The sequence below is a fragment of the Argentina anserina genome, chromosome 5, assembly GCF_933775445.1.
Source record: "Argentina anserina chromosome 5, drPotAnse1.1, whole genome shotgun sequence".
Taxonomy (NCBI): domain Eukaryota; kingdom Viridiplantae; phylum Streptophyta; class Magnoliopsida; order Rosales; family Rosaceae; genus Argentina; species Argentina anserina.
The window spans coordinates 26466317-26483657 of NC_065876.1; the positions used below are offsets into that span (position 1 = coordinate 26466317).

At 40.6% G+C, this 17341-nt stretch overlaps 1 protein-coding gene and 1 pseudogene across 1 annotated transcript; one reads left to right on the forward strand and one right to left on the reverse strand.

Moving 5' to 3' along the window:
- The first annotated feature begins 1854 nt into the window (after positions 1 to 1854).
- Positions 1855 to 5926, forward strand: LOC126795842 (protein DETOXIFICATION 27-like; annotated as a pseudogene).
- An 8053-nt stretch (positions 5927 to 13979) lies between these two features.
- Positions 13980 to 15393, reverse strand: LOC126794912 (putative clathrin assembly protein At4g40080). The gene has a single exon (XM_050521709.1). It carries the CDS (start codon positions 15343 to 15345, stop codon positions 14287 to 14289), a length of 1059 nt encoding a protein of 352 aa, XP_050377666.1. The 5' UTR covers positions 15346 to 15393; the 3' UTR covers positions 13980 to 14286.
- Between the last annotated feature and the right edge of the window lie 1948 nt (positions 15394 to 17341).

The window sequence follows — 17341 nt, forward strand, 5'->3', positions numbered from 1 at the left end:
TTAAAGACCCATTCATTTATGACTAAGATGACGGGTCGGGCCGGCCCTCCAAATAGGGCCAAAATGGGCAAAACATGGCTTTTTTTATTTAACAAAAATAAAAAAATTATGTTTAATTTTTTCTCAAAATTTACTTATATGGTTGCAAGTATAAGACAAGTCTTTTTTTACAAGTATATGATCATATTATAACTACATATATGCCTTAGATTTAATTTAAATTATCTATAACTTTAAATCTAAGTGATTATATATGATATCTTATATCAAATTACTCAAAAATCATTGTTGTTTTTCACAACAAATAGAAATATAAGACATAAATTTTACAAAATCAATTGCAAAAAAAGTGAGGTGTACGTATTGTACTTATATAAAATATAAAAACATACTTAAAAATAGAAAAAAAGTAAATTATTATTAGGACCTAAACGGGCCAAATAGGATGAGCTTCTAGGGCCGGGCCGGGCCGGGCTTAGCTCCAAAGGGATCAATAGGGTATGGCAGAAGGGTAGAACCAGGTTGCAATTTCTAAACCCTAACCCTATTTTATTTGAGGAAAGTTCGGGTCGGCCCGCCTTAAAAGAGGGCCGGACCGAGTTTTGGCCCTACCGGATAGGGCGGGCTCATGCTCATGGGCCGAATGATGACCCCTACTCACGACTCAAGGATCAAGAGAGGACGTCTTTAAACTCTAAAAGTGAGCTATAACATACTCTCAATTACAACTTTTTAAACTATATTTATTCAAAATATCACCATGTTTACCACAATGACAATAAATTTGTTGTTAAATCAATAAATAGGGGTATCACATACTTTAAGGTACCTAAGAAAATTCCTGAAATATATACCAAATTGTATATTCAATCTTAATAAATGAACCAAATTATCTGACGCTGAAGTTATATATGTATCATTTTGAAAAAAAAAATCTCGATGTAACATTTGATAGCGATACATAATACTTATTTGGACATTATGTTGTGAAGAATCTGTACGTTCTTCATTTGATACGTCTGCTTGCAAGCTTTTTCTCTTTGTATTGTTCTGAGGCCCTTGTGCCTATTTCAATGGATTCTCTTTCAACAAAAAAAAAGTGTTACTTCAAGCTTTTTCTCTCTGTATTGTTCTGAGGCCCTTGTGCCTCTTTCAATGGATTCTCTTTCAACAAAAAAAAAAGTTACTTCAAGCTTTTTCTCTCTGTATTGTTCTGAGGCCCTTGTGCCTCTTCCAATGGATTCTCTTTCAACAAAAAAAAAAGTGTTAATAGACTATGCTACAAGTGCCTCGTGTCAAAATTTGATAGCGGGTATGTAGGGAAGGGAATTGGAAAATAGGGACACAGGAATTGAAGCCGGTTATTGGCTCCAACAAAATTCACGAAGTTAAACAATAGTCTGTTCTTAATGTTATCTGCAATTTGATGTTGGGAAAAGTCTCGATGATCATATAAAGAACATTGCTTGTATGAGACTATGAGTTCATCTACTACTATTATATGAATCGATCGAATAAACAATCTAGGTAACTACCACTCAACGTAAACCAATATTTTCCACATTTGAATCTTGTACGGTAGATCTCCAAGTGTCTTCGGTATATAACTTGGAATTAATTTACTATACATAAATGTATCATATACGTCTCACATCTGATGGTTAACAACGAATATTATTTTTCTGACCTCAATCACAAAACAATATGGACCGTCCGATACGAGATGTATAACATACATCAATGTATATTATAATTTTCCTATAACTTGAGAGTGGCGCTTCACAGCACGATGAGCTAGGTTGTTGTTAAGTATAATTGTATAAACTACCAGCTCCCATCTCCTTGGTAGCAGCCATGGATACGAAAGAAGGTGAAGTTCTGGTTCTGAACCAACCCTTATTAGCAGAAGCAGAACCATTAACCGAAAACAGTCCACCTGAAGACCAGCAAGGCAACAACTCAGCGTCAAGAATTTGGATAGAAACAAAGAAACTATGGCGCGTCGTGGGGCATGCTATCGTCGCTCGGATTTCCAGCTTCTCCATGACCGTCATTACTCAGGCCTTCACCGGCCACCTAGGAAACAATGAGCTCGCTGCATTCTCAATCGTTAACAATGACATCCTCAGCTTCTCGTTTTGTCTCCTAGTACATTTCTCCGAAACCTGATAGTATTTTTGTCACTGGGACTGGTCTTTTAATTTTCTTGACGTCTTGAACTTAATTTTTTTTCCTCTTCCTGAAAAGTTGGGAATGGCAACCGCGCTAGAAACATTATGTGGGCAGGCTTTGGGGGGCAAGAGGTACCGATTGCTTGGAATTTATCTCCAGAGGTCTTGGATCGTGTTATTCATCAGGTGCATTCTGCTATCGCATATTTATGTCTTCGCTTCTCCATTATGAAACTACTAGGGAAGACAGATGAAATGTCAGAGCTTTCAGGGGTGGTGTCTCTTTGGGATTTGCCATTTCATTTCAACTAATGTTTGCTTTCCATTGCAGAGGTTCTTGCAAAGCTAGCTCAAGAACTTTGTGACTTTGTGGATGTCATTGGTGGTTCTGGTGGTTCATGTTAACACCACCCCCTGAATTGGGTGATCTCCGGCTTAATCTCCTCTTGCTCGAATTTTACATCTCCATCATATTAATCTCCGGATTCTCTTTGTCCTATTTGTCCTACGGACATAGTCAATAAACAAAGACTTTCATGATATATGCATTGATTATCTTCATAATGTTCTCCAGTTTTGTTCAAATGTCAATTTACCACATGATTATTCACCAAAATGAACTAAAACAAACGACATTACATTACATGAATATCGCCCTGGAAATTTTTATTCATACAACAATGTTTACGACATTACATGAAAGTCACAATTGTTCTATTATAACCCTAGCCGCACCAGCCGAGGATATTCCTACAATACAATAAATGAGAAACTAAATTGCCCGACTCTGGTATCATCACCCTTGGCAGTCGTTCGGATTCCTTTTTCCTTTGATCCACGCTCCTGTTGCCTACGGGAACGCAGGGTCGCTGGGTAGATTGGCCTTACTACCCCACTCTCACCAGGACAGATCTTGGGAGCCAAGTGGTGTATAAGAGATCCAACTTGGCATCCAGTATGGTGCACTCTGCTTTTGGAGGGTTGGGAGAAGCTATCATCCCTCCTACGCAGCCTACTCTCGAGATAGCTGGGCCAAGACGTCGACGGTCGCCGGCCATCTAGAGAATTTCAAGAAAGTCTAGCATGAGGATAGGTTTTTACGTCTATCTCATGCATGAGGATGAGTTTGTACGTCTGAACCATGCTACGAGAAACTCAATCCCTCGGATTTATCTCCCGTAACAGTTCATATCCTCATAAGCTGGATTTGTGTATGTTTTGGATTTTAGAATTGTGGGTGCTGCTGTGACTTTGGATATTTCATGGTGGCTCTTGGTTTCCATGCAACTTGTGTATGTGACTTGTGGCTGGTGTCCGCTGAGTTGGCCTGGTCTGTCTATGGAGGCTTTTTCTGGGCTCTGGGAATTTGTCAAACTTTCTACTGCTTCTGGGGTTATGCTCTGGTATATTGCTTCTTTCCCTTCTTATTCATTTCAATTCTTTTTTCTTTAGCTTTCTTCTGCACAGTAATGGGTTAGGAATTAGGAATTTAGGATGTTTAGGGCAATTTCGTTTTGCTGGAGAAGGCGGTGTAGTTGACTTAAAACATCTGCACCGATAGGCAGAAGAAAAGGCATAGATAGCCTGTGCATCATAGTAAATATGAGAGAAGATGATGGACCTAAATTTAGTACGTTTATAAGTTTATTCCATATCTGTTCCTTCAATTGGAAAACATGCATTACCTTAATAAGTTCCTTAACTAATGATTAGTTTCATCGTTCTACGCAGCTTGGAATTCTGGTACTACAGAATTTTGATAGTGATGACCGGATACTTACCAGACTCAACTCTTGCTGTTGATGCCTTATCAATTTGGTATGAGACCTCTGGTTTGTTGACATTCCTCTATGTATCATTATATTTATTGGACAGCTGTTATTTCGATCACTTTAGCTTTACCACATTAACCCAAATGTGTTGCCTGTTTCCTTCTTATTTCTTGAATTCACATACTGCAGCATGACTGTAAATGGGTGGGAGTTCTCGATTCATTTAGGTTTTTGTGCCGGAACCGGGTACCATATCTTTTGGCCTCTTTCACTTTGTAAATTCTTTTGTAGAATTGAAAAGGTAATGAACTTGAGTCTCGCAGAGTAAGGTTAGCAAATGAGCTTGGAGCTGGAAACGGTCACGCAGCAAAGTTTGCAACCAATGTTGCAGTGGCCGAATCGAGCTTCATCTCCCTTTTCTTCTGTGTGCTGATTATCGCCTTACATGACAAGTTTGGATACATCTTCACATCAAGCACGGATGTCCTCCTAGCAGTTGATCACTTGTCTTACCTCTTGGCCATCACCATTACTCTTAACGGGATTCCTCCTATCGAAAATTACATGTATCATAGTTTTCGGCATGTTTATTGTTTCACCTGGGTGGCAACTTAGTATCATAGTGGCAGGGGTGTAAGTCGTGTAACGTTTATCAGAATAAGATCTTTCATTGGGTTTAAGGGTATTTTTGTGTTATCTAAGAATAAGCAATCAAATGTTTTTTTTTTTCTAGAAGCAATCAAATGTTGGTTAACTAAAGTTTGGGAATGTGAGTCCCAACTGTATGTGGAGTCCATGTGCATAATGGTACTCAAAACGCAACTGGAGACTGAAAGCACCTAAAATGCAAATGGCTTATACTTTCATTTGACCAATGATGCATAACATTACGACGAACGATTACAATCAAGGGTTGACAACCGTTCATGCAACGACGATTACTAGAAAAATAATCTAAGGGCGATGGGTTGGAAATAGTTAGCATTAAATTTTAGTTTTTTTTACCCTTAACAAGCTTAGATTGGAAATAGCGTAATATATCATAGGTGATGTCAACCAATGTTTTAAAAAACTCGTCACTAGACTCGCCTGAGACTGAAAAAGCTTAAAGCTACTTACATAACGCCTCTATTTTTCAGTCTGGATACCGAGGCTCGTCTTTTAAGCCTTATGTTACGTTTTTTACGCCTTTTACGCATTTTACTACGCCTTAAAAAATAATATTTTTAAGTATCTTTTTATATTTATTTATATAATGTGTTTAGTTTGATGAAAACTATATAAAACGTTTGGATTATGAATTTCATTATATCTAAATGCAATAAATTGGTAAGTTCTTATGTATATTTGTTCTTTTTGTATGTGTATAATTATATATTTACACATTTAACTACTAATTTTTTATAACATAAATCTTACGCCTTATGCGTCTCAAGTTCTAAAGCTCAAGACTCTAAAAAACGATTTCGCTTTTTAAAACATTGATGTCAACTAATATGGTTATTTCTCTTTTAAAAGAGTTGTTTTTCATTTTGCAGGCGTAGTTATTGGCTCAGGATGGCAAGCGTGGGTGCCATATGTATATCTTATTCTGCTACTACATTGTTGGGCTTCCACTTGGAATAATACTGGGACGGGTTGCTGACTATGGGGTTTTGGTACGGTTATGCCTTTGATGTACCTCCTAAATCCTAAATAACCAAATTGTAGACTTCAATTAAATCTATTATAGGCTAAATTGTGCAAATTAATCTAAAACAGGGTATGTGGGCTGGGATGATCCTTGGTGGTACAAACTGTGATTTTGGCTATCATTGCAACACGACGCGATTGGGAAAATGAGGTACAATCTTTTTAATAAATTTTGCTCTTTGATAGAATGTCATCAAAAAATTTATGGTTGACCCAAATATCCAGGCATTGACTGTTGGCCGGCGGGTAAAGAAGTGGTCGACACAAGATAATCAAAAAGAGGGACAGTAATAAGCCAATATGCATACAGCTCAAGGAATATAACATATAGGAGCATAAATTCCATGAACTACCATTTGTTTTGCTAGGGAATTGGTAAGGTTATTAGTTTCACACAAAATAGTCTCGATATGCCAAGAGCTCTTATCTAAGATTCTGAGTTATCTCACATGATATGTAGTACATTATTTATATTGTAAAAACTGTCTTTTGTTTCAGGATGAAATAATTGTGTATTATTGAATGATATGGGGGCCTATATATAGGCATTACAAAACCACAATCCCGTAGGATTCGGAGTCCTAATCTATTACGGAGATGCTAATCTATCTCCTAACAGGAAACCTATTAGGCTAAGACACACATAAGGGTAGAATAGTAATTCTCCCAGAACACTCCCCCTTGTGTCGCATGCCTAGGTTGCATGGTGCACACATCGTTGCCTCGGTAAAAACCTTGTCAAGCAAAATAAAAACCTCTTGGGTAAAAACAAAAGCTTGATCGAAGGGAAAAAGAGCACAACGCACCGTCTACATTTGATAGCATCATGTGAGCTAGACTCCCCCTGAAGTCTACGAAACAACTCCCCCTGATTAGTGCCATAATCATGGAGTACAAAGAACAACGTATACAACGTTCATTACATGCTTCTCAAACGTAGTCTTGGGCTAATGATTAATCATTAATCTAGTCACACATCCTTAGATCATCCATGCTATACTTAGCCAAACTTAGATCTTAGGAAACAAGATTGCATAACAACTCAAAACAAGAGTTTGCAATGAAAATCAGATTCTCGGGTAGAATGACCTTCACTCACTTAAATGGCCATAACTTCTTCGTCAAAATAGGTATCAGCGAACCGTAAAATGTTCTGAAAAGTAGACACCTGTGTCTTTCTAGTGACATAAGGTTCACAACCTCATCCGATCGGAGCAGTTCACAATGCTCTGTCGAAGTTGACTGACTTGCAAATTTCCGGACAGGACTGTCCTACTTTGCTACAACGGCCATAACTCACTCAATATGATAGCTATGAACGAATGGTTGATGTCCATGGAAAGTAGACACATAGGCCTTTCGAACGGTACCATCACCATATTTCATCGAGTGAGCTGTCTTGTAGGTCTCGTTGAAGTTGACCTACAAAACTGGACAGATTCTGATTTGTCACATTTAATGTGTCTTTCGCGAAAAGAATGGGGGAATGGACCAATGAAGGACTGATTTTGGTCCAAGACGGAACCGTACGCATCCTCTACGCTACCAGTGTCGACTGCTACACCAAGGCGTACGTTGATGTTGCTGGAGCTGCTGACGGCGTTGGTGTGGATAGGATTTGTGTTGGTTCACTAAGTGTAGAACTAAACCCGTGTCAAAGAAGCAATGCAAGTCCAATGACAATGCATAGGCGCATAGTTAATCACGTCATAATGAAAGCAATAGTGTCCCAACAACACTAACATGTAGGAATGTATAGCTCATTGAATCTCTTCATCATCTATACTTAGACGGAATAGAGAATCAAGAATTAGCTTCATATGAACACATATGGGTATGAGTTCTTGCAACCGATTGTACTACGTTCTCTCGAACGTCGCAATCTGATTACATAAGCTCTCCGTGGTCTGGAGGCATTTAAAGTCCCTCGGGCACTCTCATATCTGCGTCAAGATCCCTTTACAGATATGCAATGACCACTATCATATGCTGCAAATCAGTTTTCATGGACACTACTACTGATCAAGTAGCGGAAAGCAATTATGTCCATAACGAGAGAATATAACTCATCGTAGTCAATACTAGGATAATGAGACAATCTTTGCGCCATAAGTCCTGCATATATCGCATGACTTCATCTTTCTCATTACACTTACGAACAACGACAAACATAACAAGTCTAGTTCAGCCTGTATTGATTCTTTCCACTTCGGTCAAGTTGCTCATCGTTGATGCTTTACAACGAAATAAGAGCATAAGCGAATACATCATCAATCATGGGAGATCAATACATTAAACACACGCGCGCGTTGTATACGATCAATTCGTAAGAGTTCTATTCTTCTCTAATATCAACAAAATGAGTCTGTAGCGTCCCACAGAAACTTAGTTGATACACATGTTTAGAGGATATCTCTTGATGATGGGCGAAATACTTGTGCCTACGCACTTCGCTTCTTTCTAGTTTTGATTCTAGAGAATAATGGTCTCCCCCTCATCTAGGCAGGAGCCAAGACCGAAGCTATGACCCTTACTAGTCCATCTTTGCGTTTGCCGCCCTTGTTTTGTGGTGCAATGCCACGGGCGCCGACAACACCACAGCGTACGATGGTGCCATCGCCGGCTTCCTTCCCACTGTCAGGGATGGTGCCAACGGTGCTAGGACCAAGTCATATGAAATTCTCTCATATTCTGAGAGTCCCAACCTTACCGGCACATCACAGCATTTATGTGCGATCTCGTCACTTTCGCAATATCGGTAAAGTCATTGAGCATCGAATCTTTGACTTTCTGGAGGTCGATAATGCGTTGCACATTTACTCACTTTGAATAGTGCGGGATCTTAATAAGACATAGTGCCACACCACGTCAATTCCTGGCGTTAAAACCAGAATGGGAGCATTCCATCTCTCCCCCTAACGACGGGAAGTATGTCTCATCAAAGTGACCGTCTGCTAATATCGCAGGATAGAGATCAACGGTTGTAGATTGGAAATAGCGGACAAGTGTTAGTGATTCATAAATCATAACCAACCAGAATACTTAATCGTTTCAAGTAGACCCATTGAGATAACTACAATAGAGGCACATAAACAACTTTAACCAAATAGGCGTTAGTGAAAAGAACGTTGGGATCGTATCCAGTGACCATCTGGTACGCACTAAACACTTGGCAAGTTGTGGGTCTGAAACGAATAAGTGTCGCTGCATGCAACATCATTACATATCCCCATGCAAAAATCGGCAGGTTAGTACCCATAACCAAGTCTGAGCTCTGCTAGATCGTGCGGTGAATGAACATGAGGAATAATATGTTCAACGACGATCCTAGTAGATATGCAAAACGAAATCATCAAAGTCGTGGAGGTGAACTCTCCAATGGTATCCATTCAAATAGATTTGAGAGGATAGGAAGGGTGGTGAGCCCTTAGTATGATGATCATAGCTAAAAACTTTAGCGAATGCAGCGTTTCTTGTGGAAAGCAAAGCGACGTGTGACCAACGCGTCGATGCTCTTAACCTATGCCATAAAAATACCGAAAAATGTCCGTATTCGGTTGGATAGGGTCCACTAATGTCACCTTAAATACTTTGTAAGAATGGAATGTTCTCGGTTGGAGCCTTAGCAAATAAGGACTTCCTTGAAATCTAGCAAAAGAACAAGCTTTGCAAAATGAGCGATTGGCATCAGAGATTGTCATGGAGGCATTAGAAGACACGGGAGGCATCACAAGCTCCTGTGAAGGAGGGGATTCCGCCACCGACAGCCTTAATGCCATGGAGCCGCCGAAATAGGCAGGCTCGGCCTCACCGTGTGGAGCATGGGTGAGGTGGTCCTCCAATCGCTTCGTGAAAATGAAAAATAGATGATAATGTGAATTTCAAAGAACTCGAATCATCATATCTTGTTCAAAATGACCAAAAAAACGATCATGTCAAAACCGAGAAGACAGTAAAACCGAACCCATGATTCAAAAAATCTTGAGTTACATAAAGCTACTGCTGCAGGCAAGCAAAACGATGTCTACAGGCTAACAAAGCTACTGTCGAAGCTTGAAAAAGATACTGTCAATGAAATCTGACAGATTTATTCCTCTCCATTCTTAACACAAATATCAAGATGGAAATCCATCATTGGCATGTATGGCCTTTAAAACTTAGCAAAGCACGAAGATATACAACACAATCTCCGCACGAGATCCGTAAAACAACTACCTGCGCCGTAGGACAGTGTGGGTGGTTACGCAATTAGCAAGACACTCGATTTCACGGCGGGACATTCTCAAAATGAAGATTAAGAGAGTCAACGACGCGGTGAACTTCTCTACACAATACGCCGTAGGATATTGTAAGAGAGGGGATTGAAACAAATGACAATCCCATCGAATGTATCACATGGCAATAGAACTACATTCTTCAACTCAAGAGTTGGAAAAACATGGTATTAGAGCAGTTGAATACCAAACGATCTGGGTTGTAAAAACCATCCAATTGGTGCGGGTGGTCACCAATAATAATAAAATCATTTGAGCTATGAAATGACTTGGAGAAAACCGGAAAATTAACCGGAAAACCATGTCAATATAACTCAAAACCGGGTGAAATTTGGACTGGGAAAACTTGGCAGCAAGAACTGCTGAAATATGCGGAAAACATGACGAGAAACGACGGAAAAAAAATCGTCGGAAAAACTCGTTGGAAGCCGGCGGCACCGAGTGCCGGAAAACTGGCCGGCGGCGGCCGGAGCCGGCCGGTATGGAGGCCGTAACTTCAGGTCCGACAGGGAACGCCGTCCGCAACAGGATGGCGGTGCCGGAAACGCCGGAATATGGCCGGACGGCGGCGAATACGCCGGTAAAACGTCAAAAAACGTTCCGGAAACGCCGGAACAATAACCGGGAAAAACGACGTCAATTTTGACGTTCCGAGGTCCGTTTTCCAAATTTCAAAGTCCAAAATCACAATATAGTGCTATTGGGGTCCCATGTAACCCAAAAGTGGCAAATTTAAAAACCACGTGAGTTGCAAACGTTGACCATGCATGCTAAGCCAAGGCAAATAAAATTCTCACGAGTCCAAGAAAGACGAGAATTTTTATAGAATATGCCAATATTTAATACAACACAAACAAGCTTCCAATTCCAATAGACGACTTAGGATAAAGTCGAGCAATAATCATGGCAATGCCAACGTCATACTTGAAAAATAGTAAGCAGAAGACATAGTCAAAATAGAGTGACTAATCAAAAGTCCGTAGCAACAAAATCTTGCATATCGGATTGGGCGGAGCCTTAGCCTGAGGCTCAAAAATGTTTGCTTACTTGAGAATGGAAGAATGTTACTTTTCCATCTCCAAAATTCCCTCAAGAAATAGATACAGGTGCCAAAAAGGGCATGCGTTTCTTGGATGTGGAGTATGCATCAAGGTCAACTCTGATAATACAACGTCATAGACGTTCATTAAATCAGTTTAAGTGTGTCCCATAGAATTATTTATTTTTGGGATCTTTTGTCAGCAAATAGTGCTGCATCAGAGTAATGAATCAACTCAAATAAGTGAGTACGTAGACCTTGGAATTATCGTTTATAGGCATGAGTTTAAGAAAACTCAAACATTCAAATAACAGTCGCGATGGCGACGCATCCATAAGAAACGAGGGTTGGATAGGTTTCGAATAATCGAAATATTCAAGTATGTAACCGGAATTAGAAGGGTTGTGATGTATATGGTCACAAAATAATCGATGCATATCGGCGATTCTCATGATCGCACCCAAAACAGCGGTGCACTCAGGCGACCACACGAAATCGATATCTTCCTTTTTAAATAATAACGTGACTCCCCCAGGACCGTCACACGAAAAACGTCGACCAAGAGGGGAATCATATCCCTCTTTGGTCTCATCGGCGTTATAAGAAAGGCCGGAAAAGAAGACATGAAAAAAAAAGGCTAATAGCGCCCGATAATTTATATATATATATATATATATATATCTTCAAAAGCAGCAACTTTAAGAAAAACATACTTGTTGGTCTGCCAAATAGACCGCATATAAGTAAATTGCTCTGCAAATCGATCGTCATGCATGAAGTTGCTTGTTGAATTCCTTTTCGATCTTCGTCCGATGACATAAAATCTTGGGAGGGTACGATCAAAATCGTATGTAGATGACAAAAGTATCATCCATCTCGGCATGAATGTCATCACCATAGTACGACGAGTGATCACTTTTCCTATGCAAGCACGTGAAACATAGTTAGAAAACGAAAACGTGCAAATAAACGATTTAATAAGCAATAGGAAAATAAAAAGGAAAAAAGAGAAATAGTTTAAAGGCCCAAAAGGGTAGAGAAGACGGGAGTAGCTTCTCTTGAGCGAAGAGTTTGCTTGTGCAGTTTGCGTTCATTGCGTATATATGCGGGAGGAGCAATTTTGAATCCTCTGATGCGGGGTTTTTCGGGGCAAAAAGATGTTTTTGCGGAGCGAATGCGGAGGATACCCTGCGGGGCTGCGGAGGCTGCGTGCAGGGGCAGCAGGGGGGTCGCAGGGGCAGCAGGGGGGGCTGCAGGGGTGCGTGCAGGGCTGCGTGCGGGGCAGCGTGCGTGCGTGCAGGGCTGCGTTGCGGGGGCTGCAGGGCAGGGCAGCGTGCGGGGCTGCAGGGGCAGCATGCAGGGGCTGCGCGCAGGGGCTGCGGGGGCAGCACGCAGGGGCTGCGCGCGGGGCTGCGGGGGCAGCACGCAGGGGTTGCGGGGCTGCGTGCAGGGCTTGCGGGCAGGGGCTGCGGTGCGGCGGCAGCGATGCGGCGGCTGCAGGAGGTGCGCCGGCGAGGAGATGCCGGAGCTTGGAATCGACGGCGGCCGGCAGAGGAGAGAGAGAGAGAAAAAAAATATGGCTCTAAAAGTTCAGGGTTTTAGAGCAACGTGCTGATAACGTGTTTCAGGATGAAATAATTGTGTATTATTGAATGATATGGGGGCCTATATATAGGCATTACAAAACCACAATCCCGTAGGATTCGGAGTCCTAATCTATTACGGAGATGCTAATCTATCTCGTAACAGAAAACCTATTAGGCTAAGACACACATAAGGGTAGAATAGTAATTCTCCCGGAACATCTTTATTATATTAGTGAGTCGTGTTTAGCTCTGTTAAGTTATATTTTATAATATTTAATTTTTGAGTTCAAACCTCATTGACATACGTAAGAGTACGTGAATAAAGACAGATTCTTTACCAAACTTAGATGGCTCTTCCCCTTGCCAAATCATATAGCAGTTCGTAATATTTTAAGCTCTAAATCATCTTAATGTCCATGTATTACATATTTTGTTACGGATAAAAACTACACAATAGGCAATTCCATAGGCACTATTTTGGGGAAAACAATTCGTCAGGTAATTGATTGAAGCTAGTTTGAGAATTTAGAATTAACATTAATAATATAACTAGAAACTACCGAGCAGATTTGTGTCCTAAAGTACGTATTCTTTTGCTAGAAAAATGGGAAGACCGTGCATTTCGAGCGAAAACCATGAAGTCAGACAAATATAGTATGGATGTCAGAGCACTGATCACTTATCTTCTCCAACCTTTGTTTCTTAATCTTCGAAATGCAGATAATTAAGAACAATAAAAGATGCAGCGGAAAGTTGAAAACTGAAAGTCCAATGCTTATTCGAGTTTCTATACTTGTTTTGGTTCAATAATTCTCCCAAGTAAACCTAACAATACAGTAGTTTAATGTTTTCCCAGCAGCAAACGAGAATTCTGAAGAGAGGTATACCTTCAAGTGTCTCAATTTACATCCAACTACTGCTGGCATTTTCCATAGCCCATAGGAGCCAGTCTCATCAAGCTTGGAGGGATTAACCTGCGTAAAATATATATCTCTATTCGATTGACATAGCAAAACCTCAATCCCTCTCTAGACTCCATTTCACTTCTGGTGTTTCTCTTTGAAGGGTTGAAGGGCAATTTAATAGTAACACTGCCTTAATATGGCTAGCTTTCCTTTCGACCACATGCAACGAAATCATATAAAGTTGCCTAAATTACTAGCCGTTTGGAGTGTTCTTTGTGAGCTTTTTCTTTTTGTTGTTTCTTTCGTATGGGTACAATAATAGATTATAGTGCCTTGACATGATGACAAATTAAAGTAACAAAATCAGTGCAGCAGATCATTGTGTTCTACTATAATTTCATTAACTTGAGCAACATAAACCATTGTCGACAATTATAGACAACTTTACTCGGACGCCATCGATCAACATCCCAATTTTTGACAAAATTCATCAAAATTTTATGCAAAAAGTCATCTCAACTAAATAGAAACTATGCACAATCAAGAAGAATACTAACCAAATCACAATTAACATCGTTAACCGTAACCACAAAATACTGAAACAAAAAATTGAAATAACATCGTGTGCATTCGAAAATTTTTAGATATCAAAAACTTTTATGTACTATATTACTGATCATACACACTTATTTGACAAAGATCAATATCTATAGCACATATCTTTTCTCTTTTTTGGATAAATATACTTATTAGGGAGCTCACGGCTAAAAAAAACCCCTAATTTTCCCAAACCCAAAAACAAATCTGTACCGTCCACCCGGACAAGAGTGACGTCACGCTTCTATTTTCAAACGGCTATCGGGCTGGGGCCCATCCCCAGCCACCCTCCTCCGCCACTAGATGGTAACAGAAGCAATTGCCCTGGTTCAAGAAACGGGTTCCAGCACTGAGTCGGCTCGCTCATCTCGTCTCGCCCTCTGCTCCTACTAACGGTCCTCACCACCAGCCTCGTCTCCTCCCTCTGCGCCTTCGTCTCCGCCAGCTCCGCCCTCGTTTTCCGAACCGACTCCCACAACCTGTCGTTCCTTTTCCGGTTCACGAAGAGCAGCACCAGCCTCTCCTTGCAATCCTCCAGCCTCCTCAGCGCGTCCACCACCCGAGTCAACTCGGACAGACTCAGTCTCTCCACCCTGTCCTCAATTTCTTTAACCCGTAACGATATTTCACACTGAACCGCCCTGTAATCCTCACTCGCCGCCTTGACGATCTCGTAAACCAAATTGTTCCTCTGCAGGCTCAACGATTCCGGCGCGTCGGAGATTCTGACGACAAATTCAACGAGCCCTTCAATCTCATCCACCAATTCAGAATTCAACACCGGCAACTTCTTTACTTGATATCCCACTTTCTTATTTTCCGAGCTAAGATAATAACCGATCACCCTAGCCGCCTTCAGATTCTGTTCGACCACAGCGGCGTACCACCTCACCCATAACGAAAACTCCCACGTATCCGAATCCGACTTGTCGCTGAACATGGTCATGTTGAGAAAGTTACGCCCTCCAAAGCTGGGATGGTAAGAAATCTGGTCTCTGAAAATCAACGAGCCTTTGGAGACTATGTTATGGACCGTGTAGAGACATTTCAGCGCGACGAAGGCGTTCTGGGTGGCGTGGAGACGCTCCATGAGGATGTCAATGCAAGTGCAAGCAGCGAGACGCGACGACTTTCCCAGGTCGAGGATGTCGGAGATTCTATCCTCCGACGGAGGCGACGAAGGGTCGTGCGAAGTGGCACAGAGGACGGAGACATGGATGGATGAGACGTGGCGGTTGATGGAGAGGGTGGCGCGGAGGATGGAGGCCTTGTCTTTGAGGATGTCGATGAAGTTGATCTTCCGGTCCATTAGAAAAACGAAGGATTTTGAAGTGAGGTGAGGAGGGTGAGAGTTTGGACCGGAACATATACACGGCTTTGTTAGAAGGGGTCGGGGGACTACGAGAACGACGTTCGTATACGTGTGAGAAGATCGATGCGGAAGTTTTGTACCGTTGTGGCAGTTGGAAAGCGGAGAGCGATTTACGTCAGTCGACTCTACTAAAATTACGTTCAGTTAAAAAGTAAAAGAATAGAACTGTTCCAGGTGAGAATTGGTAATATTGTATGTCTTAACAAGTGTAACAGAGAGATATGTGGGGAATTAAGATCTCAGACTTCTAAATGAAGATGGGGTTTCTATATTTTGAGTCTCATTTACAGCTAGGTTTTGTGATATTGATTTGGCAGGTAAGTTATGTGTGATTATGTTTTACCCGGAAAGGAAAACTATTACAGAGGAGAAATTTTCCGATATTGTAGATATTTTCTATGCAGTTTACTAATTAGGCGTGTCGACTGCGAGTTCAAATGAATGTGAAATGGATATTAAAACCAGACTCGGCAATATTAGGCACCAAGGAATTGACTTGTTCAGGTCCCTTCAGAGTTTAGCTGCTTCAATTCATCCTACTTGGTCAGCCTAAAACAAGAAGAATGTGCATTATTGGCAGGAGTCACCAGAAGGGGCGAAGAAATAGAACACACAACCATTATATATGATTTGGATAAGAATATAAGATACCATCAAATCAATATTAATTATGAAATAGAAAGCTAACCGCAAACTTCTCGGCAGATCAATACGAAGGGCCGGGCAGAGATTATGACTGAGAGAGCGGGGAGCCAGGGAACCTTAAATTCCATTCATAAGCATACAAGCTAAGTAGTAAAGGACCTTTTAGTCTTTTAGATAGTATTAGTATTGCATTATACATCATGACTTACATTACTTACTATACCACATCTCACTTACAGTTATATAATTTGCACGCCTTTACATATGTAAGTTTTGAAACCATGACATCAACATTATCAATTAACATACTTAACCACACTAGGCCACAGCACAACGACACATCTCACTTGCCATATGCACCTGTAAAATTTATAGGAAGCTGAAATTTGCACTCCCATTTTTTTATTTGCACTCTCATTTTTACATTATGCGCTCTTTTTGCGATGTTTTGACCAAATTAGCCCTCTTCTATTTGTCTCATTCATCTCTCCACCAAAACAATATCCCCATCCTCTGCAACGTCCTGATTATATTGGCCACTTTTTAGAAACCCGGAGAACTTCTCCGGCAAGAACCAGATGAACATCAAAACAGTGGATGATAGGGATTCATGGTTACCAACGTGCTAGGAATCGAGCAAGGTCGATGGGCGGTGAGAAAATTACAGGGATTCATGCCCAAATTACAAGGCCTATCATGCTATTCTGATATTATTAGATCGGTAGAGATGCAGATGTGAGGAAAAAGAAAAATTAAAAGCAAATTGGGAGATGAAGGGAGCAAATCAGGTGGGTCGTTAGTATTATTGAGATGCCAATTAACTTGATCCATTGAATCTGAGCAAGCTTGTTGTCAAATTTATTGTGCCTTTATGATTTTAGGTTTTCAGATTGATCTCTGCAAAACTATAACCTCAGATATACAATCAGCTACGCTGGCTAAAACAGTGTGTTTTTTTTCATGTTTTCCCATGGCAGAGATGGGGTTAGTTTGGTCAATAGAATAGAAATGGAGTGTAGAAAGTAGGGATGCAAATTTCAGCCTCTAATTTATAACTTATTAATCACTATTGTAGAATATTAGAAACTTTTCATTATATATTGTAGATGGTTACAAGAACTCGATCTATATTTGTTTATTGATTATTAAATTTTTGAAATGGTTTATCGGTTAATGATTCTGCTAGAATAATTAGGATATTGGATTGTTGTATTCATTATAAACATAATTGCTCCAGAAATTTATTTCATAGAAATGAAATAATGATGTTCGCCATAGTTCTAACACC